Source organism: Canis aureus, chromosome 5, assembly GCF_053574225.1.
Source record: "Canis aureus isolate CA01 chromosome 5, VMU_Caureus_v.1.0, whole genome shotgun sequence".
NCBI lineage: Eukaryota > Metazoa > Chordata > Mammalia > Carnivora > Canidae > Canis > Canis aureus.
Genome location: NC_135615.1, coordinates 74843836 through 74870804, shown reverse-complemented (window position 1 = coordinate 74870804; position 26969 = coordinate 74843836). Strand labels below are relative to the sequence as shown.

The following is a 26969-nucleotide window of genomic DNA, read 5'->3' as shown; positions in this document are numbered from 1 at the left end:
AGAATAATAGCTGACTTTGTCTAATGTCTCACAAAGCTTTTGTGGATAATCTAAACATAATTGTTAAGAATAAATAAATTGCAGGTACCTGGATGACTCAGTCATTTAAGCATCAGACTCTTGATTTTGGCTGGAGTTGTGAGATCAGGGTGCGGGACTGAGCTCCACAACTGGCTCCCTACTCAGCATGGAGTCTGTTTGAGATTTCTTCTCAGAGCGACTGGGTGGCTCAGTCAGTTAAATGCTTGCTTTTGGCTCAGGTCATGATCCCAGCATCCTGGGATAGAGCCCCATGTTGAGCTTCTCCCTCTCCCTCCGCTGCTCCCCCTGCTTGTGCTCTCTTGCTCTGTCAAATAAATAAATAAATCTTTAAGAAAAAAGAGAGAGAGATTTCTCTTTTCCTCTCCCTATGCCCCTCTCCCTGCTCAAGTTCTCAAATAAATTCTTTAAAAAAAGAATAAGTAAATTGAATAGATATAAATATGGTAAAAAGTTTTTAGGTATTTTCCCCAAATCTTTTTGGTAGCCTCAGACCTCAATATTTTGCTAAACTAAGTGATGAGTTAAGTTAAATTTATTGAATATCCAGATAATTTTCTAATAAGATAAAATACTGAAACGTTAATTACTGAACATAAGTTTAACACTTTTTTCTTCCTTTTACAGAAGAACTGAAGATATTTGTGTCTATTAGCAAACATGTTACATGTCACGCTGAAAAAAAGATTTTAAGATTTATTTATTTATTTTAGTGGGGGAGGGGCAGACTGTGAGGAAGAGAAAATCTCTAGCAGATCCCCCACTGGACAAGAAGCCTGATGGGGTGCTCATCCCACAATACCCAAGCCGAAATCTGTCCACTCAATGGACTGAGCCACCCAGGCACCCCACATTGAGAAATTTTCTATCAAAAAAGCACATATCTAGAAATCATAAAAAGTACTTGTAAGTCTGCCTTACAAGAAGGCTTGTGTAAAAAATAGTTCATAATTATTTACTTCTTAAAGTTCCCAAGGGTTAGGAATTTTAATTAATATATGTAATTAAAGCTATTGAAAGTAATAAGGGAAACATATCTGCCTACAAATTGCCTGTCAGAAAAGTAGAATGGATGCTTTCTGTGAGAGAAGGTACGAGCAATGGAAATGCATTCTTGTTGAGGGGAAAGAAAGTAATTTTGTCCTGCAGTGGGACTGGTTACTTAAAGAGGGAAAATATAGATCAATATCTGAGTGTAGGGACACCTGGGTGGCTCAGCGGTTGAGCGTCTGCCTTCGGCTCAGGGTGTGATCCTGGGATCCGAGATCAGGTCCCACGTCAGACTCCCTGTGAGGGGCCTCTTTCTCCCTCTGCCTGTGTCTCTCATGAATAAATAAATAAATTTTAAAAATAAAAAGGATCTGAGTGTAAAAAAGAAAGTTGTAGACAGTTTCTAGAAGAAGAACCTTTGAAAGGGAATTTTAATGTGTGGTTAAACTGGCTAAGATTAAAATTCATTCGAGAATAATTTAGGGGTGCCTGGGTGGCTCAATCAGTTAAGCATCTGCCTTTGGCTCTGGTCATGATCCTGGGGTCCTGGTATTGGGCCCCACATCAGGCTCTCTGCTCAGCCAGGAGTCTGCTTCTCCCTCTCCCTCTGTTCCTCTCTCTGCTTGTGCTCTCTTTCTCAAATAAGTAAAATCTTTAAAAAAAGAGTAAGTTTTAATATCCAAAGTATACTGGCGCAAAATTAGAATTTGACTTTTCTCTCTGTTAAAAGGACAAAGTTTGGGGCACCTGGGTGGCTCAGTCAGTTGAGCATCTGACTCTTGGTTTTGACTCAGGTCCTGATCTCAAGGATTGGGAAACTGAGTCCTGAGTCAGGCTCTCCACTCAGTGAGGAGTCTGCTTCAAGATTCTCTCTCTCTCCTTCTCCTTCTGCCCCTCCGCCCACTCCCCACCACTACCCATGCACATGCTCCCTCTTTTCCTAAATAAATAAATCCTTTTTAAAAATAAAGGACAAAGTTTATCTTAATTTTTTTAGAGATTTTATTTATTTATTTATTCATGAGAGACACGAGAGAAAGAGAGGCAGAGACACAGGCAGAGGGAGAAGCAAGCTCCATGCAGGGAGCCCGACGTGGAACTCAATCCCGGGACTCCAGGGTCACACCCTGGGCTGAAGGCAGGCACTAAACCGCTGAGCCACCCGGGCTGCCAAAGTTTTCTCTTAAGAAAAAAATTTTTTTGTAAATTTTTATAAAGATTTTATTTATTTATTTTTTGTTTTTTTAATTTATGATAGTCACACACAGAGAGAGAGAGGCAGAGACACAGGCAGAGGGAGAAGCAGGCTCCATGCACCGGAAGCCTGACGTGGGATTCGATCCCGAGTCTCCAGGATCGCGCCCTGGGCCAAAGGCAGGCGCCAAACCGCTGCACCACCCAGGGATCCCAAGACTTCATTTTTAAGTAATCTCTACACTCAACATAGGGTTCAGACTCACAACCCAGAGGCCAAGAGTTGCACGCTCCATGGACTGAGCCAGCCAGGTGCCCCAAGGACAAAGTTTTCTTAGATTATTAGTTTGCTCTTCATAAGAAACTATAAACAAAGTTTTTGATTTACCTTTTATATAATTGCCTAGAAAGAAAAAGATTTCATGTTTTGCTTTTATCAGGTCTGTAGTTATACAGAATTTTTTAAAAACTGAGTCTTCTCAATATTTTTTAAAAGCTTATTTATATTTTTTTAAAGTAATCTCTACACTCAACGTGGGGTTGGAACTCCCAACATTGAGATCAAGAGTCACATGTGCTTCCAACCGAGCCAGCCAGGCTGGGGCCCCTGAGTCTTTTCGATAGTAAAAGAGCTAAGACTTTTTACAAATATTTAACTTCCTGTATTTGCCTACAAATTGTCATTTTGGTTAAATGCATAACTAAGTATTATTTCACAGTGACCTATAGTCCTGTTTGACCAAGTGTTTTAAAACCTTTTTTTAAACTTTTTTATTTGGTATAATTGACACAAATTTTTTAAACTTTTTAATATTTTTTAGTATTTTTCCTTTAGAATTATTTTACTAAATCATAAATGTACAACTTAACTCGACACATGCACTTAAATTTAATATTTTTTACATTTTATTTATTTTTTATTTTTATTTTATTATTATTTTAAAACATTTTATTATTCATGAGAGACAGAGAGAGAGAGGTAGAGACACAGGCAGAGGGAGAAGCAGGCTCCATGCAGGGAGCCCAACGTGGGACTCGATCCTGGGCCTCCAGGATCAGGCCCTGGGCTGAAGGCGACACTAAACCGCTGAGCCTCCCAGGCTGCCCTTTATTTATTTTTTAAAGATTTAAAGATTTAATTTATTTTTTAAAGATTTATTTATTTATTTTAGAGAGACAGAACATGAGCAGGATAGCAGAGAGAGAGAGTGAGAATCTCAAGTAGACTCCACACCAAGCACAGACCCTGACTGGGCTCTCTATTCCACCTTGAGATAATGAATTGAGTCGAAACCAAGAGTCCAACGCTTAACCAAATGCACCACCCAGGCACCCCATTATTTTTTTTACATTTTATTTTTAAGTAATCTCTAGCCCCAACATTGAGCCCAAACTTACAACCTTGAGCCAACCAGAGTGGCTCAGCAGTTGAGTGTCTGCCTTTGGCTCAGGGCATGATCCTAAAATCCCGGGATCGAGTCCCACATCGGGTTCCCTGCATGGAGCCTGCTTCTCCCTCTGCCTATGTCTCTGCCTCTCTCTCTCTCTCTCATGAATAAATAAAATCTTAAAAAAAAAAAAAAAAACCTACAACCTTGAGATCAAGAGTCACAAGTTCCATGGATTGAGCCAGCCAGGCACTCTAGCACTTAAATTTTTTTAAAGGAAAATGTTATGTTTTATTATATCATGGTCCTGGCTTATAGCTTTTCAAGACCTAGAGAAAAATCTTTAGAAAGGTTTCACAGGTCACCTGAAACTTACAAATTCAACATTATCAAAGAAGGAATGCTTCTATACTCTTACAAAGACCACCAGAAAGAAACAATAATTAAAAAGCTAAGAAACAGTCTCAAAGGCATTTTTTGATGAACGGCTCAAAAATCAAATTCTAAATGAAGCCATTTTTATTCCTAGCTACTTTGGGGGATTTTTCAGGGGGCCCCTGAAACATCTCAGAGAGAGGTTAAATTAATCAGACTTATTTGGTACGTTAAATTACACGGGAAGCACTGTCAAGTAAATGAAGATAAACCTTTTCTGGTTACACTGCGTGAGTAAATGTTATTCCTATAAGTTGTTCTAGAAATTGCATAAAATTCCAAAAATTCTGATCTGCCCTGGTAAAAGTTTATCAGTCGTAATTCCAGTTATTATCTTAAAATATATGTCACTGAAATGACCAAATTTCATTGTCAATTGAATTGTAATGAACTCTAATCAGACCTTTAAGCATGACATTTTTAAGTCTTTTGACATTTATAGTTACTGTTATACTCAGATGTTGCTTCCTGCAAATGTGTTTTATCTTCAAAGAAATTCTTGGAAAGGAACCTGGTGAGGACTCTGGAATGCAGATTTTTGAAAACTTTCAGATCATAAAACTAAACTGGGTATGAATTTCCAAAATGAGTAGAAGAATGGATTCAAACAGAATTAAATAGCATGGAACCAAACAAACTGAAGAGGATGATCATTTTTATGACTCTTATTTAAAATATCACTGGTTTTCTAATGTTCTGCTCTTCCAGATTTGGGGAAATCTTTGTCTCTTTTATGCTACCAACAATTTGATAGTGTGAAAAAAGATATGATGTATCTTTCTTTTTCCTCCCTTCCTGATTCCTCCAGAATTCAAAAACTTTTGAGTATTCTTTTTTTTTTTTTTTTTTTTTTAAGATTTTATTCACTTATTCATGAGAGAGGCAGAGACATAGGCAGAAGAAGGAGAAGCAGGCTCCATGCAAGAGCCCGATGTAGGACTTGATCCCGGGAACTCCAGAATCATCACCTGAGCCAAAGGCAGAAGCTCAACTGCTTGAGCCACCCAGGTGTCCCTTGAGTATTCTTTGGATGGCAAAATATTTACATAAATTCAGTGAGAATCTGTTCTCCTACCCATAGGAGACAATTCGAAACGTTGGTTATATTACCAAGGCTTTGACTGGAATATTATATTTGAAAGAGATGTGCCTAGACTCAGGTATGACCAGACAGTTTTAAGGAACTAAGCTTTTGTATGGTTGACTTTACAAAGCCAGTAAAGTCCCTTAAAAAAAAAAAAAAGTTAACCTGCTACCTTATTTACAATTCTCCAGCAAAGCAGATTTTTATTTGTTTGTTTAAGGAGGCTCCACTCCCAGGATGATGCCTCACATGGTGCTTGAACTTAGAACCCTGAGACTGAGACCTGAGCTGAGATCAAGAGTCAAGTGCTTAACTGACTGAGCCATCCAGACACCCCTCCAGCAAGGCAGTTTTAAAAAGAGATTATATATGGGGCACCTGGCTGGGTCAGTCGGTTGAGCAAAAGACTCTTGATCTCTGGGTCAGGAATTTGAGCCACAGGTTGGATGTAGAGACTCCTAAAAAGAGAGGGGGCAAGGTGGGGGAGAGTTTATACAGCCAAGCATTAATCTGGCAACACACATATACATAATCAGGCAACATTTAATGCAAACAAATTAGTTTTACTATTAAAAATATGAAGGTAATTGTAAAGAAAAGAAATTATGGGGCAGCCCAGGTGGCCCAGTGGTTTAGCACCACCTTCGGACCAGGGCCTGATCCTGGAGTCCAGGGATCCAGTCCCACATTGGGCTCCCTGCATGGAGCCTGCTTCTCCCTCCGCCTGTGTCTCTGCCCCGCCCCGCACCCCCCCCCACCCCCCCGTCTCTCATGAATAAATAAATAAATATCTTTTAAAAAAAAGAAATGTTTGCACCTTTTTCTGTATCAGATTCTAATCCTGTTAAATGTCTTTGAAGTTCTATTATGTACCTATACATTAGACTAAATCCAATTTCCTCTAGTTCCTTCAAATATCTGGCTATGACTCTCCCAACTAATATATCCAATTTTCTCCTACCCTTCTGATTTGGAAATGGTAAGGACAAAGGTTGCCCTTGAATGCCCTTGAATCTCCTTGGAAGGGATTATACCAGGTCCTCTTCACCCCCCAGATGGGAGCCAAACTTTGGGGACTTAAATCTTGGATATGCATCTCACAGCTGGAAAACGTTCCACTCACTCACCATCTGGTCCTATATAAGCACCGGAGCCCTCCAGATCATATTGATGAGGAAGAGAAGGAGCTGATGTCGGGTGAACTGCTTCCTCCCAAGACATCAGATCAAGACTTTCTACTTTAAACACAACCCCTCCCCCCCCCCGCCAAAAAAAAAAATAAACACAAAACCCCTTTTTCTTTCCTTTCTTTCCTTTACTGTGACCCTGGCTTGGAAAGACCATGACAAAGTGGGTAAACATTGCCTTTCAGACTGTGGATTCATCACCAAACAGTCCTTTATGAGCCAGAAGTCATAACCTGTGAATATCACAGAAATTTAAAAAAAAAAAATTAAAAAAACTTCATGATCAGTGGGGGGAAAAAAGAGTCATGATCTGTGGATACTGCACTGAAGGGGCAACAAAGGAACTATAGAGCACTAGCTGCGAGTGGCGTGAATGTCTTAAATTTTGATTGCATCTTTCAGCTTAGAGTCTGATCAAAAGGGAGGAACTATTTTAAAAAATGGCTCAAGGGCAGCCCCGGTGGCGCAGCAGTTTAGCACCGCCTGCAGCCCGGGGCGTGATCCTGGAGACCCAGGATCCAGTCCCTCGTCAGGCTCTCTGTGTGGAACCTGCTTCTCCCTCTGCCTGTATCTCTGCCTCTCTCTCTCTGTGTCTCTATGAATGGATAAATAAAATCTTAAAAAAAAAAAAAAAAAAAAAAAAAAGGCGGGATCCCTGGGTGGCGCAGCGGTTTGGCGCCTGCCTTTGGCCCAGGGCGCGATCCTGGAGACCCGGGATCGAATCCCACATCGGGCTCCCGGTGCATGGAGCCTGCTTCTCCCTCTGCCTGTGTCTCTGCCTCTCTCTCTCTCACTGTGTGCCTATCATAAATTTAAAAAAAAAAAAAAAAAAGGCTCAAAATAGTGTCACATATGTTAGGGCCCATGTCAGTAAACCAAGACTTAATGCCTAACCTAACAATGGTTTCAACCTCCCAGAAATGTAACCCTTAACCAGCCCAACTGGAATTTCTTGGGCAACAGGCGGAGGTAACCCCATAATAGACCCCTACCATTCCCCTTGGGAGAGTGACCTTGCCTGAAACAATGCTTTCTTTGCTAATAAATTTCTCTTTTCTGCTCCCTCTGTTTTTTTTGTTGTTGTTGTTGTTTTGTCTTGTTTTAAGATTTATTTATTTTAGAGGAATAGCACGAGCAGGAGGGGAAGAGGGATAGAGACTCAAGCAGACTCCACACTGATTGCAGAGCCTGACTGGGGCTCTATCTCACAACCCTGAGGTCATGACTTGAGCCAAAACCAGGAATTGGATGCCCAACTGACTGTGCCATCCAGGCAGCCCTGCCCCTCTCTCTCTCTTTTTTTTTTTAAAGATTTATTTATTTATTTATGAGAGAGAGAGACACACACACAGGAGGAGGGAGAAGCAGGCTCCATGCCGGGAGCCTGACGTGGGACTCGATCCCGGGACTCCAGGATCGTGCCCTGGGCCAAAGACAAGCGCTAAACCGCTGAGCCACCCAGGGATCCCCCCTCTCTGGTTTTAAAAAACCATGTTGTACAGCTCCTGAGAGCTCCCCTCTACCTGCTAGGTGGGATGCTGACCGATTCATGAATTGCTTAATAAAACCAATTATATTTTCAAATGTGCTCAGTAAAAAAAAAAAAAAAAAAAATTAACAACTGCAAGCCCAGGAAGAAGGGCTGGAGGAGATGGTTTGGACATGTGGGCCTCTTGTTGCCTAGGGTGACTCCTGAGCATCAGAAGCTCACAGCCCTTCTCCAGGGAGAGGCAGGAGGAGGAGGAGGAGGAGCAGGAGGAGGAGGAGGAGGATGTAGCAGGGCATCCCCTACTCCAGGTCCCCACAGATGTGGCACATGTGGCACAGCTCTGCTGCCTGCCACACACCAGAGCCCTCTCAGCGGTGGGCATGAGGCTGTAACCCTAAGCCCACAGAGATCCTGAATCTGACTTTGTCTCTCCATCCCATTGACCCCACCCCATCCAAGCCACCCTCATCTCTCCCACACTCCTGCTCCCCACAATCCAGTCTTCTCATGGTGACAGAAGGATCCTTTACAAACATACCCCAATCACATCACTCCCTGCTTAAAGCCCCATAAGCTTCACATCACTTATCAAATGCAATGCGACCCCTCCTTCTGGCCCACAGGCCTGCAGGACTGGGCCCTGACCACCCTCCTGGCACCAGCCCCCCTTCCCCACCTTATCCAGCCACAAGGGCCATGTTTATGTTCCTTCCTCACTCCTGCTGGTTCCTGCCTTTGCACCTTTGCACGCTGTTCCACCTGCCAGGAACACACTGTGCCCCACCTGCCTCACCTGCAGAGACCCTCACCCCTGCCACAGTCTACACCAGCCCTTCCCATCCCCTCCGTGGCATTCATCATCTTTTTGTATGGTCTGTCCCCTCACCAGAGGTCAAGGACCGTGCCTGCCTTGCACATTGCTGTACCCCCAGGGCCTAAAACTAGGTTTGTATTTGTTCAATGAATGAATGAATAAATGAATGGAGAGGCTTGCTTTGGGTACTCTCTTAGGGACAACTAAAGAGAAAAGAGGGGAAGGAGAGTGGGGGCAGAGGACATGCTCTCTGAGATACAAGTCAATCTGGAACCAACGGATGATCATCTCCCCACCAACAGCCAACCCTCCTCCCTGACTGCCCAAGTGATCCTGCCAGCAGGAGTGTCCTGAGACCGGCGTCAGAGTCCACCTGGGGAAAACAGGAGGGAGGAGGGGGGCACAGGCTGCGCCTGGTTGAACCCACTTGATTCAGGGGGAGATGGGACCTGAGCATCCGGGGAATGGCGTTGAGGGCGCCACCTGCTGGCTCTGCCACTGACCAGCTATGGGACAGTGAGGCAACCCTTTCTGAGCCTGGAAAATTGGTTAAGAATAGCATTTACTTCACCAGGATGCTCTAAGGATTCAGTAAGATGGGACACGTGAAATGCCTATTTGCTACAGTGCAGAGCAAATGGCAAGTGCTCATTAGCCAGAAAAGAGAGGAAGAGGGCGCCCGGGTGGCTCAGTGGTTGAGCATCTGCCTTCAGCCCAGGGCGTGATCCTGGGGTCCTGGGATCGAGTCCCGCCTGGGGCTCCCTGCATGGAGCCTGCTTCTCCCTCTCCCTGTGTCTCTGCCTCTCTCTGTCTGTGTCTCTCAGGAATAAATAAATAAAATCTTTTCTAAAAAGAGAGAGAGAGAGGAAGAAAAGCGAGATGGGAAGGAGTGACAGGAGTACAGGGACAGGCAACACAAAGCAGGTGGCTGGCAACCTGGTGGCGGCCCAGTCTCACGTGCTAGGAGTTTGTCCCTGAAAAGATAGAGAAACGTAAAGCACCCCAAACCTTAGCACCTCCTCCCCAAAATGGACTTTTGAGTTCTCTTGGTTCAACCCTCTCATTTTACAAATGTTGGGAGTCCCAGAAAGGACAAAAATGTCTCCAAGATGCCCCAGAGTCAGCACAGTCAGGCACAGAGAAGCCAGCGGGGGAGAGGCCTGCTCCGAAGGCCGCAGGGAGGCCGTGAGCTCCCCGTTCTCCTCAGCTGGGGAGTGGCTGCCTCCCTCTGCAGCTAAGTGAGGGGAGATGCAGTCAGAGAAGGCCCTGTCATCTGCAGGAGGAACACTGGGTGTGGGGGGACAGAGGGGGTCAGGGGACCGACTTCCCACCACCCGGGCACCAGGCCCTTCATTAAACCCGGCCCAGGCTCAGTGCCCCTCCAGCCCGGGAGGGATCATCCCTGCTTTACAGATGAGGGTGGGCACGCCAGGGAACTTCCAGCATATTCTGTGGGTGACTCCAGGAACCCCTGCCCTGCTTCTGTCTGGGAACCGAAGGTCACCACTAACTGCTTGTAAACTTGGGCAAGTCTTTTCTTTCAGGCCTCAAACTCTTCCTCTGAACAGGGAGGGTGGACACAGGGCTCACTGAGGGCTTTCCCAGCTGGAGCCGACTTCACTGGAATTCTAAACAAACGCCCTCCCCCAGCTGAGTCAGGAGGAAAGCCTGCCAGAAAGCCTGGCCGCCTCCCATCGCCTTTCTTGCCCCAGGCCGCAGGGCAGCGCTGCCCAGGGAGAGCCCTGGTTCTGCCCCAAGCCCCAAGCAGCTCCTCTCCCCCTCCAGGGGTGGTGCCCCCATCGCCTGGACCTCAGCCCTCACCATTCCCTGGGGGCAAATCTCAAGCCAGCAGTGGGGGTAAATGAAGCCAGACAATGTATGGAGCCCTGCAATTAGGTGCCCATGTCCCCCAAAAAACTTCAAGGCTTTGGGAAGCCCACAGGTCAGGATTTAGGTCAGTACTTCTCAAACTAAATTCAAAATTTTTTTAAAAATCTGCATAGAACTTACAGTTTTGTAAAATTAAAGAAATACACTAGACACCAGTAATGGTTACACAGCATTGTGAACGTACTTAATACCACTGAATTGTGCACTTAAAAACAGTTAAAATAGCACATTTTATGTTATGTAGATTTTACAATGAAAAAATTTTTAGATAAAATGAATTTTAAAAATATGAAGTACCAGCCTCAACTGTAATAGTATCCACCTGACCTTGTACAGTTGTTATAAAAGTCTCTAAATGCTGACTTTCAATTTCTGTATTATCTCATGGCAGCCCAGTAGCAGCGTGTGGCCTGGCAGGGGTCTGAGGAGCACTCTGATATCACTCATTGAGGCTGCAGAGAGGAGGCCTCGTTGGAGAGCCTCTGGGGGACTGGCCAGAAGGAAGAAGGCTCCTGTATCCCTGCTCCCGCCAGCAGGTACTTCTAGATACCAAGCCACGTAACCCCAAGCGGACCTAGGCCAGGCAGGCTGGTCTGACTTTTGGCTGGCCGCCTCCTCTGCCCCCGTCGGTCTCCCAGGACCTTCTCGATGTACACTGTTGATTAAGGTCTCCCCGTCAGTGGCCACTGATCCACACAGGCAGCCATGGGGTGGAATGGGGTGGGGTGGAGTGGGGCACGGTGTGAGCTGGGAGAGGGAAGGACGGGGTGGAAGTGTGCCTTTTCTTCTAGCCCCTAGGCCAAACTTGGCCCAAGCCTCACCTATAGGAAGTCATCCTGGGCCTGCAGCTGCACCCCGCCCACCCCCAACATCACAGCACCTGTCTCTCTGCATTTGTGCAGTGGTGCCTGCTTCTCTATGGGTTGGGAGGATGGTGGGACACGGCTCGGTGTGAAGGTATGGCCACGTTTCAGGCCTGGTGCCCCCGGGCAGGGCACAGTCCATTCGGCTGAGCAGTGGCCTCGACAGCTGGACTCCGGGCCCGTCTCCACCAGACTTTGGGGGCCTGCAGAGGGAGAACGGTTTTAGGGGTGTTGCATCCTGAATACAGTGGTCTCTGGCTTGCTGAGCAACAGAAAACACTGTGGGCTCTAAAAAAAATCTCAAAACCTACACTCCAATTTTAGGAATTCTACCTCCAAAGGTCTGATGAGGGTCCCTGAGCCGATTTAGAAAAACCCAGCTGGTGTCTGGCCCCGTAAGAGGTGCCCGCAAGCATTTGGAGACTGTGCTCTTGGACGCACAGCATGCCTGGGTGAGTGAGGAACTGTGGCATCTGGGACAGCACAGGGAGGGAGTCACTTTTTATGATATTATTACTTTATTATATATATTACATTTTATTATATTTCCTTTTGTGCTGATTGGCCCTTTGACCTAAAAAATAGTTTGACAGAGTTGCTGTCATGTGTGTCAGAGCCTGCCAACTCAGGCCTCCAGCTGGGGCCCTTCTAACGGTCAAGGTCAGAAGGGGGAGGGCCAGAGGAGGAAGAACAGAGAGCTGTAAGACACACGTCCCACCTCAAGGGGGCAGCACCTGCCCACGGCCTGCTGACTGCGTCTGGGTGGGACTGCGAGCCCAGGCTTGCCAGATCTTCCAGGTTTTTCAAGATAAGCCTGAAATCAGATTTTCGAGTAGAATTAATTGTTAACTCACTCAAAAATTTAAACAGCATGGGTGGAACACAACCTGCCTGCAGACTCTCTGGCTGCAGGCCACCAGCTGGCCCCTTTGGATCTGAAAGGATGCCAGTAAGTGTAGAGCACCTCTGAGGCCAATCTGCAAACCAGGGCAGAGCCGTTGTCTGCTTCTAGAAAATCAGATTGACTTCCTATGGGGTCCAGACAAAAAAGAGGACAAAGCAGGTGCCCTGGGTGGACCACAAGAGTCACCCACCCACTCATAATGACTTAATTTCACACACATTTAAATATTTATTTTATTTTATTATTTTTATTTATTTATGATAGTCACACAGAGAGAGAGAGAGAGGCAGAGACACAGGCAGAGGGAGAAGCAGGCCCCATGCACCGGGATTCGATCCTGGGTCTCCAGGATCGCGCCCTGGGCCAAAGGCAAGCGCTAAACCACTGTGCCACCCAGGGATCCCTAAAGATTTATTTTAGAGAGACAGACACAGCATGAGTGGGAGGGGCAGAAGGAGAGGAAGAGAGAATCTCAAGCAAACTCCACGCCGAGCACAGAGCCCAGCACGGGGCTCAATCTCACGACCCTGAGATCACGACCTGAGCTGAAACCAAGAGTCTCCAGCGCATATTTATTAACCTCCCACCACATGCCAGTCTCAGAGCCAGAGATCCTGTGGCAAATGTGACAGACCCAGTCCCTGCTCCCTGAGAACCTTCCTTCTAGCTGGGGAGACACACTTGAAACAAATGATTGCATAATAATTGTTCTGTGATACATAAGGAGGTGCAGTGTAGCGGAGGGTTAAAAGATAAGGTTTGCGTCCTGATTCCACACTCCTAGGTTTGTCACTTTGGGCAAATCTGAGTCTCACTTTCCTCTCATTTCTTGTCTGTAAAATGGGCACAATAACATCATAGGGTTGTTCTGGGGATTCACTATCATGCAAATAATAAGCTGGTGCGTGTGAGAGGGGAGCCTAGGTTCAGCAGGGAGTCCCCACCCACGCCCACCCCCATCTTAGTGATACTGGGCTCCTTGCCAGCAAGGGGAGTGGGAGGCCACAGATTGAAGGCCTGGGCCGGAGGCCTCTTGTACCTCCAGAGGCTCAGTCCCCCTGGTACCCTCCATTCTATTGGGGTGGTGGCCACGGGCATCTGGCTAATCTCCTGCTTCTGTTTCTTACCCATTCTGTCCATCTCACAGCCCACTTGCCCCCAGTAGGATTTGGTGGCCAAAGACAGGGAAGGTACTGCTCATGACCACACTGGGAGAAGGCTAAGCCTTCCAGCATGGGCCAGAGCCCCTCCACGGCGGCTGCTGCATTTTGAGCTCTTCAAGCCCTATAACTAAGCTTTAAAAATCTGAGTACATGTGGGAAGTCTGGGTGGTTTAGCGGTTGAGTGTCTGCCTTCAGCCCAGGGTGTGATCCTGGAGTCCGGGAATCCAGCTCCGCATCGGGGTCCTGCATGGAGCCTGCTTCTCCCTCTGCCTGTGTCTCTGCCTCTCTCTGTGTGTCTCTCATAAATAAAATCTTAAAAACAAAATAAATCAATCTGAGTACATGTATAAAACATGTCAGAAAATCTTCCCTGGGCCCTTCCAGTGTAGAATACCAGCTTCTGCTGGCAGAGGTCTCAGCCACAAGACCCTTGGAACCTTCTGTGTGACCTGGGCCAAGAGGCAGAGGCAGATGGCAGGAGGCTGGAGTGCCAGCAACGGTTCTGAGGCCTCGAAGGTCAGCTCGGGCTGGGGTGGGTGGGATCCTCAGTGGTCAGGACATGGCTCCTGACCTTGGGGTCTGTGGTCTCATCAGGTAGAGAAGCCCCAGAACCACGGTCTTGGATTTGAAAGGGAACTTCCGGGGCATCTAATCCCACCTCCCACCCAAAGCGGAAAGCTCCTCTGAAGGAGCCCAGCTTCATCTTCTTACCGTTCCTAAATGAATCACGTTTAATAGTGATTCAGACAAGCTGAATGGACAGTGAGGTGGCCAAGCCGTCCTCTGAGAGGACAGGTTTACAAGGGGCGCTGGAACATCACCGGAAGTCAGAACTTTCCACCGGGAGAAAAATCCACACAGCAGAAAGGAAGGCCTGTATAAAGGACTGGGGGGCAGGGCAGGAGGGGGCACCTCTCTGTCCCAGCATTACCTGGACGCTCACCAATGGCCTTTCCAAGGAGGGTGGCACTAGGCTGAGTCTGGGGCACAACAGGGGAGATGGGAGTGGCCAGAGCAGCCCGCTCCCCACGCAGGGCCTGGAGTCAGACACCCCCAACTCGGACCCCTGCCCGCTTGGAGTCTCGGGCAAGTGAGACAGCCTTCCTCAGCCTGCGTACTTCTCCGCACTGCGGAGCCACCTGTGCTACCTCACGGGGTGGGACCCAAGGAGCCAACTTACCTCAGAACGCCTGAAAGTAACTGCTCGCTAAACAGTAGCTTAAAAGTAATTTTAAAATAAGTAAAAATTGGAACTTTTTAAAAATTTTTTTAAAAATGAAAACAAAAACCAACCAAACAAAACCCAGTAGCTTATTACTGGCACCATCTCCCCCGGCAGCCGTGAATGATCTTTCTCCTGTTTCCCACGGACGGCTGCCTGGAGGAGGTGGTCTCGGCTACGGCTCCAGAGCGCAGGGCTTCCCTCCAGTTCAGACCCTCACGGCCTGATCCCTCGCACTCCCTCCAGTCCATCCTGCCCTGCCTCCCTTTTCTCTCCCTCAGAATGCCTTTGTTCCCGAGTACTGCCATCCCCAAATTGTAAAGCCTTCCAAGGGGCTCCACTGCTCAGGACCAGAGAAATGGGAGACGGGCTCTTTGTGGAGCTCCTGCCATGAACCAGTAACCATGGCAGGCTCCCCAGTGGTGTGCCTGTTGAGGGCTTCGTTAATAATGAAGAGTGCTGGGGCCCAGAGCTGACCCCTCAAAGGACTGGCTCAAGTCTTCCTCCTCTATTAGGCCTCCCAGACCACCGAAGCCAAAGCACTAGGGCACACTTGGTGAGGACAAGCTTCTTTTTTTAAAAAAAGAAAAAAAAAAAGATTTTTATTCATTTATTCATGAGAGACACACAGAGAGAGGAAGAGAGGCAGAGACACAGGCAGAGGGAGAAGCAGGCTCCATGCAGGAAGCCCGATTCGGGACTCAATCCGGGGACTCCGGGACCACGCCCTGGGCCGAAGGCAGGCGCTAAACGGCAGAGCCACCCAGGGATCCCGAGTACAAGCTTCTGATGGAGCAGAGTATTCTCAGCTAAGGGTTCTACAACTTTCCTCCCTGTTCCCGATCAGCACACGGTGCACCGGGACCCCATCCTCATCAGCAGCACACAGCCCGGTGTGTAGATGTAAAGGCCTTCACATCCCTCAAATCTCTTCCAAGGCCAGCCCTTCACCACATCTAAGTACAAGTCTCAGGAGGAAGGGACAAGCCTCATCTTCCACTCAAGCCAAAAGGAATGGAGTGTGCTCCTTGATGACAGCCCCAGGCTGAGGGAGGTCACCCCTCCTGGCCTTGCAAGACCACCTAAGCCTGAGGTGCTGTCAGGGGAGGCTGGCCCCACTGGGAGAGATGGGCACTGGAGGACAGAAGAGAGATTGCCCCGACTGGGGAAGTACACACACACACTCTCCACAAGTCACGGGACTTCCCTCCAAGTTATATGGCAAGTTAATTCTTCCCTCCAAGTTATATGGCAAGAGTAAAAAACCTCCTTGTTTTTGCCCAGGAGGAAAGATGCCCAGGACTAAGTGCCTCTCTAAAGGTCAGAGGTTAAGACAGCAAACAACCAGGCAGGGTCTCTGATGTCACAGGTTAAGAGGCATCTGCCCTTTGGGTCCCTGTGACACCCACTGACACAAGGTGGGAACTTGGGACCACTGTGATGTTAAGTTTGAGCCACCATGGGCCTGGGGGGAACTAACTGGGGTATCCTCCCCCAGGCCTATCTTAACTCTTGCTTTTTCCTAAGCTCTGTTCCCTTCCCTCCATGTCCTGTATGAACAAGTTTACTGCCATCTGTAGGACCCAGTAGCACTACCCCAAGTTTCTATCTTCACACTGTCTTCATATCCCAGCTCCTCAAAATCGGTGTCTAAAACATCCCTGTGGGCCCCAGGGCCCCCAGGCAAATCTCCAACCCCTGCGACGTGGCAGACTGAGGATGAGCGATGCCGAGTTCTTGCACACAAACCTCACTTTGTCCTATTTATCTATTGTCTGAACTCGTGTTAAACTACACTTGATCTTGCTCCTGTTTATCCTCGATGGCCAGAACTCTTTGCATTCAGCTTTTTCCCAGAACTACAATTGATCATCTTGGTCCATATAAATTTGTTAAGTCAATTCAAGGCACGTAAAAAGCTGCATAATCCCTTCCGATTTTAAGAGGTATAAACAGCTCACTCAGTAGCATCTGGTTGAAAATAGTTGTCATGTATATATGTGCTAGATACTAAAACAGGGTTCTAACCATGCCTTCTACACACACACACACCACCCTCATTTAATCCTAACAATATAGGAGGAAGATTGATAGAGACTACTATTATCCTTTAGGTTTGGTAAAACCCAAATCAAAGATAAAGCCTGAGTGGAGGAAGTCCATGCACAGCACCCAGCAGAATCCACCCCCTGCCACAGTGTTAAGTCATCTGGCATTTTCTCACCATTAGGTGCACGGCTTCCAAGAGCTTTTATGCAGATGTCTGAGAAGCAAATAATCATATGCAATTAAGGCTATTTCCCAAATAGCATAGGAAAGCTGCCAAAAGCTTTCCCTGAATTGAAAGGCAATGCTCTGACAATGGTGAATATTATAACCTCCGGATACACAATGCAGTAGATGCCAACCTGAACCACCCGACCCAAATGCTTCTCTGGGAAAAAAAAAGTTTCCTTTTAATCAATGCACAAAACGTTGTTACATGGGCCCAGAAAATTATATTAATATTCCAATTTTGGAATCACAGCTTCTATGGCAGGAAAGTATCAAGAGGACACATCCCACCCCCACCTGTAACAGAAAGCCAGTAAACTGTCAAATACCTCTAACTAGGATCTTGAGACCTCCCCTAAACCCTTCTCTAGAAACCCCATGTATGCCTCCAATTTGCCTTTTTTAACAGGGACACGGAACAAAAATAAGCTTGTTTGCAAATAAACATCTGAAAGACTATCGTAGCAGCTGATCTGGGCTGAGGCATCCAAACAAAGTGACGATTGTGGACGAAGACAATGCAAAGGACTCTGCAGGGAGAGACTCCAGGGCAGAGAACTTGCAGCGACGTGTGCGCTGGGTATTTCTGGAGGCCAAAGGGCCCCGATCTGGAGCAAACAGAAACCAGGAGGGTCTCCGTCACTTCACAGTTTATATTACCTGTACAGAAAGAAGTCACTGCCACCAACAGCACTGTGCAGTTTTATTAACCATTCAAGTACAGTAGCATCTGGTAAGATCGGGACAGAATTGGGATTTAAAAGTGAACAGATATTCAGCATCTAACAGTTTGGAAGAAGCCACTACATACTCTTTTCACAAACATGTTTTCACAGAGCCAATACAGTACTAGCCATTAACCCAGCACCCCGGGTGCATGAAGTAGAAAAGATGCAACAAGAAAAAGTAGCTACGTTAGAAAGACTTCAACACTTTAGAAAAAGAGTACAACACTTTTCAATTTCTCCCCTTTAGCCCCGAAAACAACATCATACAGTCTGGATCTACCTATACAGTCCTACATCAGCTTCTAGAAGATTTGTCAGGAGGGCAAAAATAAAATGACACTGGCCAGTACAGTCTTTGGATATTTGGGAAGGGGAAGGGGAGAAAGTCAGTTCTCAGAACAAATTTAGTCGGCTTCAGTTTCATCAGCAGGATCTTTGGATTCTTTGTTCTTTCGCACTTCCTCAATGTGCTTGTCCTGGAAAGAAACAGCACCGGCCGTCAGTCAAATAACAAAGCCTACCAGGCCGTGCACCCCCAAGAGAGGCACAATAGCAGCATCGGGGCATATGTCATATGTTAGTGGGAAGCCCATAATTAGAGTTCTAAAACAGTATCTTTAGGCTTCCTTGGGTCACTCATGGAACCTGATGACCAAGCCTCCTCTTGCTCTTTCAAAGAATGTATAATTATTCTGGAAATTATTGAGTATGCCATCTTATTTTTTTCTGTAAAGATTTTAAGTAATCTCTACACCCAAGGTGGGGCTCAAACTCACAACCCTAAGATTAAGAGTCACCTGCCAGCCTGGCATCCCACTCCATCTTATTTTAAGATAAGACACCTCTCAATGTCTTGAGCCCCAAAACAGGAAGTGACACCCAACACCTTGTTCAAGGCAATTAATTCGAGCCACATCACTGGTGCAGACTTTGAGCTCTTGATCCCCTGAAAGCAAGGCAGGACCACCAACCTTCTCCCGCAAGCGCTCCAGTTTGGCAGCCATCTGGGCCTCTCGGTTCTCTTTGTTGGCCTCCATTTTGTGGGTCAGCTTTTCTTCCGCCATCTTACTGAAGTTGTTGTTCTCCTCTATCGCTTTCTGAAGCACCTCTTTCTCGTGCTCCCGCTTCTCAGCCAGCTGCTTCAAAACCTCAGCTTCATGGGACTGAAAAATTTGTAACAGGCTAGACTCTCTGAAGTTTACTTAGCATTATTTAAAATGAGAAAAAAAAATTATTCATCGAGAAGACTGAAAGGCAGAAATTGAGATCTCTTTAAACATAACCTAAGTCAGGGCCTGAGTCGTCTGTATCAAAATACTGTGAAAATCGTGCTTTTTTCTAGTGTTTGTATTTACTTTGGAAAACTGCCTAGGTTTGTTCAGAGTATTGCCCAACCGTTCTCTAGGGAATCCTGGCTAAGATTTACTGCTTAATGGTAACAAGAGGACTAGAATGACATGCATGGAGGAATGGAACTGTCAAGAAGTGATTATTGAACTTCAAAGTCCACCCGAAGAAAATTAGCTTATTATAAAAAATGTAACCGTATCGATAAAAAGAAAACCATGAATGATAGGGAATTTAAGACTAAACCCTCAAATTACTATTTAAGCCAGAGGGATTTCTGTTTCAAGGAAAAGCTTCTTTTCTCTTTGGAAGCTGCATTCACTTCCAGGCCACTGGAGCTGTTGCCATGATGTGCTTCCTTCAACAGACTCAGAATATAATGTGTTACCAAATAGACTGCGACGTGCCTAGAAGCATCACTAACTTGCAGAAGTACTACAGAATACCTGCCACTGGTTCTATTCATTATCTTCTGTAAAATCCCAGTGCTAAGTTTCAAGCACAGGCTAGTGACTACGGGGCTGGGGTTGATTCCTTAAAAATTTCCGTCCAGGGCAGCTCCAGTGGCTCAGCGGTTTAGCACCGCCCAAGGCGTGATCCTGGAGACCTGGGATCGAGTCCCACATTGGGCTCCTTGCATGGAGCCTGCTTCTCCCTCTGCCTGTGTCTCTGCCTCTCTCTCTGTGTGTCTCTCATGAATAAATAAATAAAATCTTAAAAAAAAAAAAAATTTCTGTCCAGCCATTGGCTGCATCTCCTTGCACACTCAAACTCTACAAAACTCCATTGATCTCCACAGAACTCAAGCTGCACAGAAGAGCAGGTGGGAGACAAAGCTCCCTTGGAAACATTGCTACTCTTCCTGGGGAAATGCACTGCAGTGTTGATAGCGGGTCAGTGCACATACATACAACATGTGGCACTGAATCGTATAGGGCACAGGTTACAGCAGCTTCAACAGAGGCCTATGTGTATGGTTAGATGTGTTAGATTTCAAATTGTACTGACTGTTGGTCAGGGGCAGGTTACTACCTCACCTTTTGTGCCTACTTTCCTTAATTTTATCTTTTTTAAAAAAATTATTAAGTAAACTCTACACCCAACATGGGACTTAAACTCATGACCCTAAGATCCAAGAGCCACATGTTCTATTGACTGAACCAGCTAGGCACCCCTCCCTAATTTTAAAATTAAACCCACTCATCTCAGTCAGGGTGGTTGGAGGGGAATGAATGAGAATTTATATATAAAGTTCTTCATGAAAAGAGTAACACTGAATGGAAGGAAATGTACCAAAATGTTAACATCGGTCATTTCTGGGAAGTAGGATAATGAATACTTTTAAGTTCCTACATATAAACTTCTGATTCCCGATTTTCCTATAACAAGCATATTAATATTTGTTGATCTTTCTGATTTTTAAAAAAATACTGTATTTATTCATGAGAGACACAGAGAGAGAGAGGCAGAGACACAGGCAGAGAGGGAGAAGCAGGCTCCATGTAGGGAGCCCGACGTGGGTCTCGATCCCGGGTCTCCAGGATCACACCCTCGGCTGAAGGCGGCACTAAACCGTGGAGCCACCCGGGCTGCCCTGATTTTTTTTTTTTTTAAGTAGGCTCCACACCCAGTGTGGAGCCCAACATGGGGCTTGAACTCAAGATGCTGAGATCAAGAGTCAGATGCTTAACTGATTGAGCCACCCAGGTACCCTTTTTCTGGTTTGTTTTTCAAAATGGTATTTTATAGAATTGCTTAGATAAGAGAAAACCTGCCCCAATATTGTTATACTAGTTGAGCAACTCAATCACATTACCAGCAATTTAAAATGTTTTTATTGTACAGCTCTCGGAAAAAAAACCAAGAAACCACACAGGCACACACACAAACCAAACAGGTTTTTTTTAAAAAAAGAAAAAAAAAGGGAAAGAATCACCCCCAACAAATCTATTTTTCAAAGAGAAGGCAAGAGAAGCAGGAACTTTGGTTTCAGACAGACCTAGGCTTGAATTCTGGCTCCAGTACTCCCTCACTATAGGACTTGGGAAAATGACAACATTCCCGAGACCATTTTCTCATCTCAGTATCTCAGACATCTACCCTTTTAGGGTCACTATGTTAAAGGAGAAAAACAGAAGTAAAGGACTTGATATATAGTAGGAGTTCAGTAAATGATACCTGGTATTTTCCTCTAGCTGCTGGGATATATAATTTTCACAGTTATAATCACATCTAACTATAATTCTGTTTTCCTCCTGTTATGGAAATAAAACTGATTTGCCACATTATATAAATAAATATCCTGTTTTCTGTGAATTGTGATGTTTACCTTGCGTCTTTCTTCTGCAGCTTCTAATTTCTTCTGAATTTCCTCCAGGGAAAGATCCTTCTTCTTTGGAGGGGAAAGGGGGAATTCTGGGACGGATTCTTTTGATCGAGGGCTGAGAATCAGCTCAAAAGCCTGGCCTGAGGCACGCTTCTCCAGTTCTTTCACCTGGATATCTGGATTTGATCATATTCATAATGTATTCCAAAAAATGGGGTTTTCCTATTCTATTAAGCTATACTGTAATTTTCTAAAAACCAAATCAATTTAATGAATAGAATTAGGGCTGATGAAGAAGCTATGTTTGCAGGCAACAAATTCTTATCTAAATACCACCTCCCAAGAAACCAAAGCTCAATATATTTGAGTTAACAAATACTGAGATAATCAGTGTTTGACAATCACTTTCATAAACAAAAGAATGGTGCAAAACTCCACGATTTTGCTCTAGACCAAGCCAAATAATCAAACAGTGAAACAATTAGGAGATCTCAGTACATTCAAGTGATAATTTTTTCATTAATTCTCTGATTTATAAAATGGGTTTTTTGAGAAGACCAAAACACAAGTGCCCAGTTAATGGTTGAAGACCTGAATCCATCTCCTATTATAAAATCCTAAACCCATCATAATGCACCTTTTCCAAATAGATTACCTACCAGAAGAAGCCATGGTGAACAGAAGACAAGAGACTGGCAGTGTATTCTACACAATCCACTGGGGCAAGGAAAACCCTGAAAACGATTTTCAAAAGCATTCAATCAATTTCTTTGCATTTCTAGGTCGCTGATCTAAAGGGACCTCAAGTCACATCCACATAAATCAGTGTCAGAAAAATCACTACCACTAATTAAATAAGCCATCATTAACTAGAAAATAAAAATCTAGACAATACTGAAACATCGGTAAATTTGAACTGAATGGGACATTGGGTATAGAAAATCAAGTCAACTGAACTTACTTGCTCAAAAAATATCTTGGATTTTAAAAATTACACGTTAAGTCAATATATTTTTCCCCCTAAAAACTCTAAAAATTTCCTCCCCAAAAAAGCGAAAAGATATTCCAGATTCAACTCAGCAGTGAGACCGGAGCCATCTTAATACTGCCTACAATTCATTGTGCAAATGAAATGCCCACCCCTGCTTTGTCTGCGTCTGCTATGGTGGAAAACAAAACGCCCAAGCTAATATTAACCAATAATGTTGAACTCCTATTGTTCTTGGGGCTTAAGCTCCTTAACCGACAGCGCGCAAAATTAATCAGGTTTATCAACCTCTAGGCTTGCAGGTTATAATATCTGCTGCCTTATATCATGAAAAATTCTACATCCCTCCTTGATTTTTTTTCCCAGGTCATTATCCTTGTAGAACCCAGGCTAGTAAGAAAATCTAAGACTGCACGTTCCAACAGCTGGAAATTGAAATCCTAAGCAACGAAACGGTCCAGCCCCGGCGAGGCTAGAGACGCAGCAGCCGACCCAGGATGGGCGTGGCCCCAGTCCAAGGGAGGAAAAGTGGGTGGCCGCCCCCGGCCAATCAGAGCACGCCCTGCGCTCCGGCCCCTGGCCCCGCCCCCTTCCTCCCCGCGCCTTTTCGAATCTCCCGGAACTCACAGCACCCGGGAGCCCGCGCGCGTGGGAAGGGGAGGGATGGGCGGGGCTAACGGTCCTATCTGGGTAACTCCGCCCTCCCCGGGCTCACTCCGCACCGACGCCCCCCCCAACTCCCGCCAAAAACATCTCTAGGCCACCCCCACCCCCGCAGCGGCTCGGCGGGTGGGGCAGGCCCGGGGAACCGGCCGTGGGGTAGCTCAGCCATCAGCCCACCACCTCCTCCCTTCTCTCCCACCCAACCTGCCTCCACCCGAGCTGTCGCGCCCCCCGCCGCGAGGGCAGGATTGCTCTCGCGGGGTGTCAGCCTCTCGGGCTCGGCCCTAGTCACTGGGCCAAGGCGACAGCGGGGACGAGATGCGGCCCCGAGCCTCCCGCAGTCCGGCCCTAAGGCCGTGGCCCTCTAGAGGCGCCGCCCCGCCCCTTCAGACAATGGGGACCCCGGCGGGGCTAAACCAGCAACGGGAACGAGCGGGGCTGACGCGAGCCCACGCCCCCTATTGTCTCCACGACGGCACCCCGGGATAACGCCCGGGGCTTGCCCAGCTGGCCGCGCCCCCTCCCCACGATGGCCGCGCCCCCAGGGAGCCGGGACAAAGCCGAGGCTCCGCCCGAGCCACACACAAAGCGGAGCGACCCCCGCCCGCCAGTCGCACTTGGGGCCCGCGGCCACGCCCGCCGCCCTCCGGCAGGGGGCCACTGCCACGGCCCGGCCCCTCTCGCCGGCCGCGTCCCTCTCGCGGGCCCCCAGCCTCCCGTCGCCTCCTCCCAGGGCCCCGCACCCACCTGCTCGGTCCGAGCCGCCTGGCCACACTCTGAGCACCAACAGACCCGGGCGCGCACAAAAGCGCCAAACAGCGGCACGTGACCTCCCCACCGGGCTCTCCATTGGCTGAGAGCCGCGGCACGTGCCGCCCCCTCCCCCACAGCGCAGGTGGCCCCGCCCCTCGGGACCCCCGAGCACCTCGGGAAGTGTAGTCCGGGCTGGCAGGGCGGGCGGACAATGCGAGGGGTTGGGGGCATTTGGGGGTCTCCCCGGGTGTGAGCAGGGGGCCGGGGCCGTTGTCTGGCCACGGAAGAGGGCTATACTGTGGCCCCTGGCCAGGGTCTGAACCAGCACCCCCATCCCTAGGAAAAGGGCGGGGCCGGGCGGGGCGGGGTCCCTCCCTACCTCTCCGAGGGTGGCCCCCTGGACTCCGCCTCCTTTGAGCCACGTGCCTTGCAAGGCCCCAAGGGCAACACTCGGACAGTGCAGTGCCCCTCAGGTGCCCCACCCCTTGCCTCCACCTAAGACGCCCAAGCCCTTGTTACAGGATAACGCCCACTCTTTGCCCCTGTGAGGCCCCCTGCAACCCGGCGCCCTACCTTGACACCCGCGTGTAACCTGCATTGTGACATCATCATAATTAATCCCTTACCCACTCAGTCCTAACAGGTCTCGGGCGTGACCCTTCCTCACGGGGCGCGTTTTGGCTACCATCCTCGGTCCCCTGAGCTGGTGACCGGAGAACTGTGGGGGGAAAGCCTGAGGCTCTGGAATTTGATCTCCTTTGGTCGAACAGTTACTCAGCTTAAAGGCAGACTCCATCTGTTCTCCCTAGCCTTTCGCCTGATGATAGGGAAGGAAGAGCAATAGCAGTTCTAGACAACACAGACTGCAGTTAAGTGTTGCTTTTGTTCTTGGAGCACGTGCTCCCCAGTGCAGTGCTGGGCCCTTTTAAAGAATCAAAACAAAAGGGGGAGCCAGAAGGTCACGGTTCCTCCTGGCCTGGTTTGATGAGAAACACAGCAGAGCCACAAAGGAAATTGGTCTGACCTGAGCTGTCTTAGTATGACCGGCCTCCCTCTTCCCACAGAAAGGCCAGAAGAAGAATAAAATGAACATGGTTTCCAGATCCCTCTTCCCATTCCCCCAGACCAAGGCTGTGTCTTTGGTCTTCCGGTGGTGGTCATTACACCAAAGCATCTGCTTTGAGATCCTGACGGGGTGGAAAGGCACCTTCCTTTTATTAATCGATGCGTTCAGTCTCCCCATACCAAGAAACAAATATGACTGATTTTGCAGAAACAAAAGTCCTAATTTTAAAAGACTTTCCACGTCCACCTAGTCACTGGGGATGTGCTAGAGATAAATATAATTACTAGGTGCCAAGATAAGGAAACCTGGATCATATAGGCAGCAGACACGCCACACAAAATAAACAGCAATTCGCTGTTGCCTGAAATATGCTTGTTGTGGCATTTACTCCAACAATCGCCCTTGTGTGGGGTCAGCCTCTCCCCCGCCCCCAATCAAAGTGGTTTTCCCTTAGCATGTGAGCAAGACCAGGAATAATTCAAATTCTAAGCCCTGCAAGCCTTCTCCCTCTCAGACCCAACCCAGCCACAAAACAGCCAGGTGTTCCCATCTGTCAGTTTTCTAAGCAAAATCGCAGAAATCGTTAGAAAGGCTGGAGAGAGGTGGAGATAAGAGCTTACCGGAAAGTGACAGATTGGCAGGCAACACAAATGAGCACGGAACCCAAGGCCAAGAGGTCTATTATCCTCAACCAGCCTTTATCTCGAAGTCTTTGTACTTGAACTGGAGGTTTGCAGAGGAAGGCTCCACCCATTTGATGCATATTTCTCTTAAATGCAAGAAATTGCCATGCAAAAATCTTACACTTCTATTAATGTTGTGACAGGGAAAAAAAATAAATCTTTCAAAACACTGATTATTTTAAAGCACTTACACCGTTTCCCCCCACCTTTCCTTTCTCCCTAGAGCAGATGTCTATTTCCATGGAAACCACAGCTAGGAAGGAAGATGTTAGAACTCATGTAGATTTTTTAATCTTTTGTAACGAACGATCCTACTTAGCTTGTGGGTTTGTTGTTAGATGCCTAGTCCTGCCACAAGGATTTCCTGAGCTCCTCACTACTGCTTGAGGCCTGAGATGGTGGTGGTGGGGAGTGGGGGGTCAGGTTGCTCTTTTTAACGATCCTTTGAATATAAAAGGTGCTGGTGTGGTGAGGTGATCCCTGTTTCCTAGGTGGGGCTGCTTTTCTGAGAGCCAGACCACAGCTATTCATTGTCAACTCTTATGGGTGTTCCTATAGGAGCCCTGGAATAGGAAGAGCTTTCAAGTGTAAGGAGAGAAAACAGCTTTGCCACTTCACTTTGGATAGGGGCAGAGCTCCTTTCCTTGGAAGCTTGCTAAAACTAACTTCAAAAGCCACTCCCTCCTGAAGTGGCAGCAAGGAGTTAACGTTCACATCTTGGAACTGTCTATCTTTGCCCATGAGAATTATTTTTGCCTCTGCTCAGATGGTTTGGTCGGATTGCTGTGGAGCTGGCTGTGACTATGGATTAGCACAAAGTGAAGTCAAGATATGGCAGCCCTCCAGCTTATTTGATCTGTGTAGACAGCTAAAGGAGAGCACTTCAGGCTTCAAAGTCTAGAAGGGATGTCTACACTGATCAAACGAGCTAGGCTGTTGTCAGATCGCCTCAGTTCTTACAGAGCACCACAGCCTTTGTTCATTGTCGGTTCTGAGGCTGCTGGGGTTGTCTCTCACATGGGCGTCACTGGGTTCCAGCACTTATGGGCCCTGTCCTTGGCAAAAGGATACTGTGGGAGAGGTTTTCACCTTGTCCCCAGCCTCTCCGTTCCCTTTGTCCCCTAATCCTTGGGCTCTGTGCTCTAACTCTCTTCCCTGTGCAAGCCCTGTTGATGAATCTGCTATTTTATACACCTGTCTCCCTCATGAGGCTCTTAAGTCCAAGAGGGCGGGGCTCGTGCCTTGGTCTTGTCATCCCTCAAGCTCGGAACTGAGCCTGGCCGAGGATGGTGGGACCTGCATGTTCACCGTCAACTTTAGGCAAGAACCACCTCTGTCATCTTCAGTCTCCTTCTCTGTGATGCAAGACACCTGCTCCACAGAGGGGTGATGAGAACTAAATGAGATAATGTACATGAGAGCGTGTAGCACAATGCCTGGAATGTGTCAACTGTTATTGCTAGAGAAGGTTCTTTTTTA

General features: G+C 47.2%; 1 protein-coding gene and 1 long non-coding RNA gene across 4 annotated transcripts; both read right to left on the bottom strand.

Annotated features, from left to right (window-relative positions):
• Positions 1-97: 97 nt before the first annotated feature.
• On the bottom strand, positions 98-12189 carry LOC144314652 (uncharacterized). Its single transcript, XR_013380501.1, has 3 exons — positions 12092-12189; positions 11391-11576; positions 98-346 (listed from the first exon to the last, which is right to left on the bottom strand). It is a non-coding gene; the product is annotated as an uncharacterized LOC144314652 (long non-coding RNA).
• Positions 12190-17622: 5433 nt separating this feature from the next.
• STMN1 (stathmin 1) lies at positions 17623-25451 on the bottom strand. 3 transcript variants are annotated; one of them, XM_077899054.1, is made up of 5 exons: positions 25428-25451; positions 21997-22071; positions 21341-21513; positions 18636-18827; positions 17623-18140 (listed from the first exon to the last, which is right to left on the bottom strand). In XM_077899054.1, the coding sequence occupies exons 2-5, from the start codon at positions 22007-22009 to the stop codon at positions 18069-18071; spliced, it is 450 nt and encodes a 149-aa protein (XP_077755180.1). In that variant the 5' UTR covers positions 22010-22071; positions 25428-25451; the 3' UTR covers positions 17623-18068. The 3 variants fall into 3 exon arrangements, with proteins under 3 accessions (XP_077755180.1, XP_077755179.1, XP_077755178.1); XM_077899053.1 differs by lacking the exon at positions 25428-25451 and adding an exon at positions 23736-23819; XM_077899052.1 differs by lacking the exons at positions 21997-22071; positions 25428-25451 and adding an exon at positions 23736-24110.
• Positions 25452-26969: the final 1518 nt, after the last annotated feature.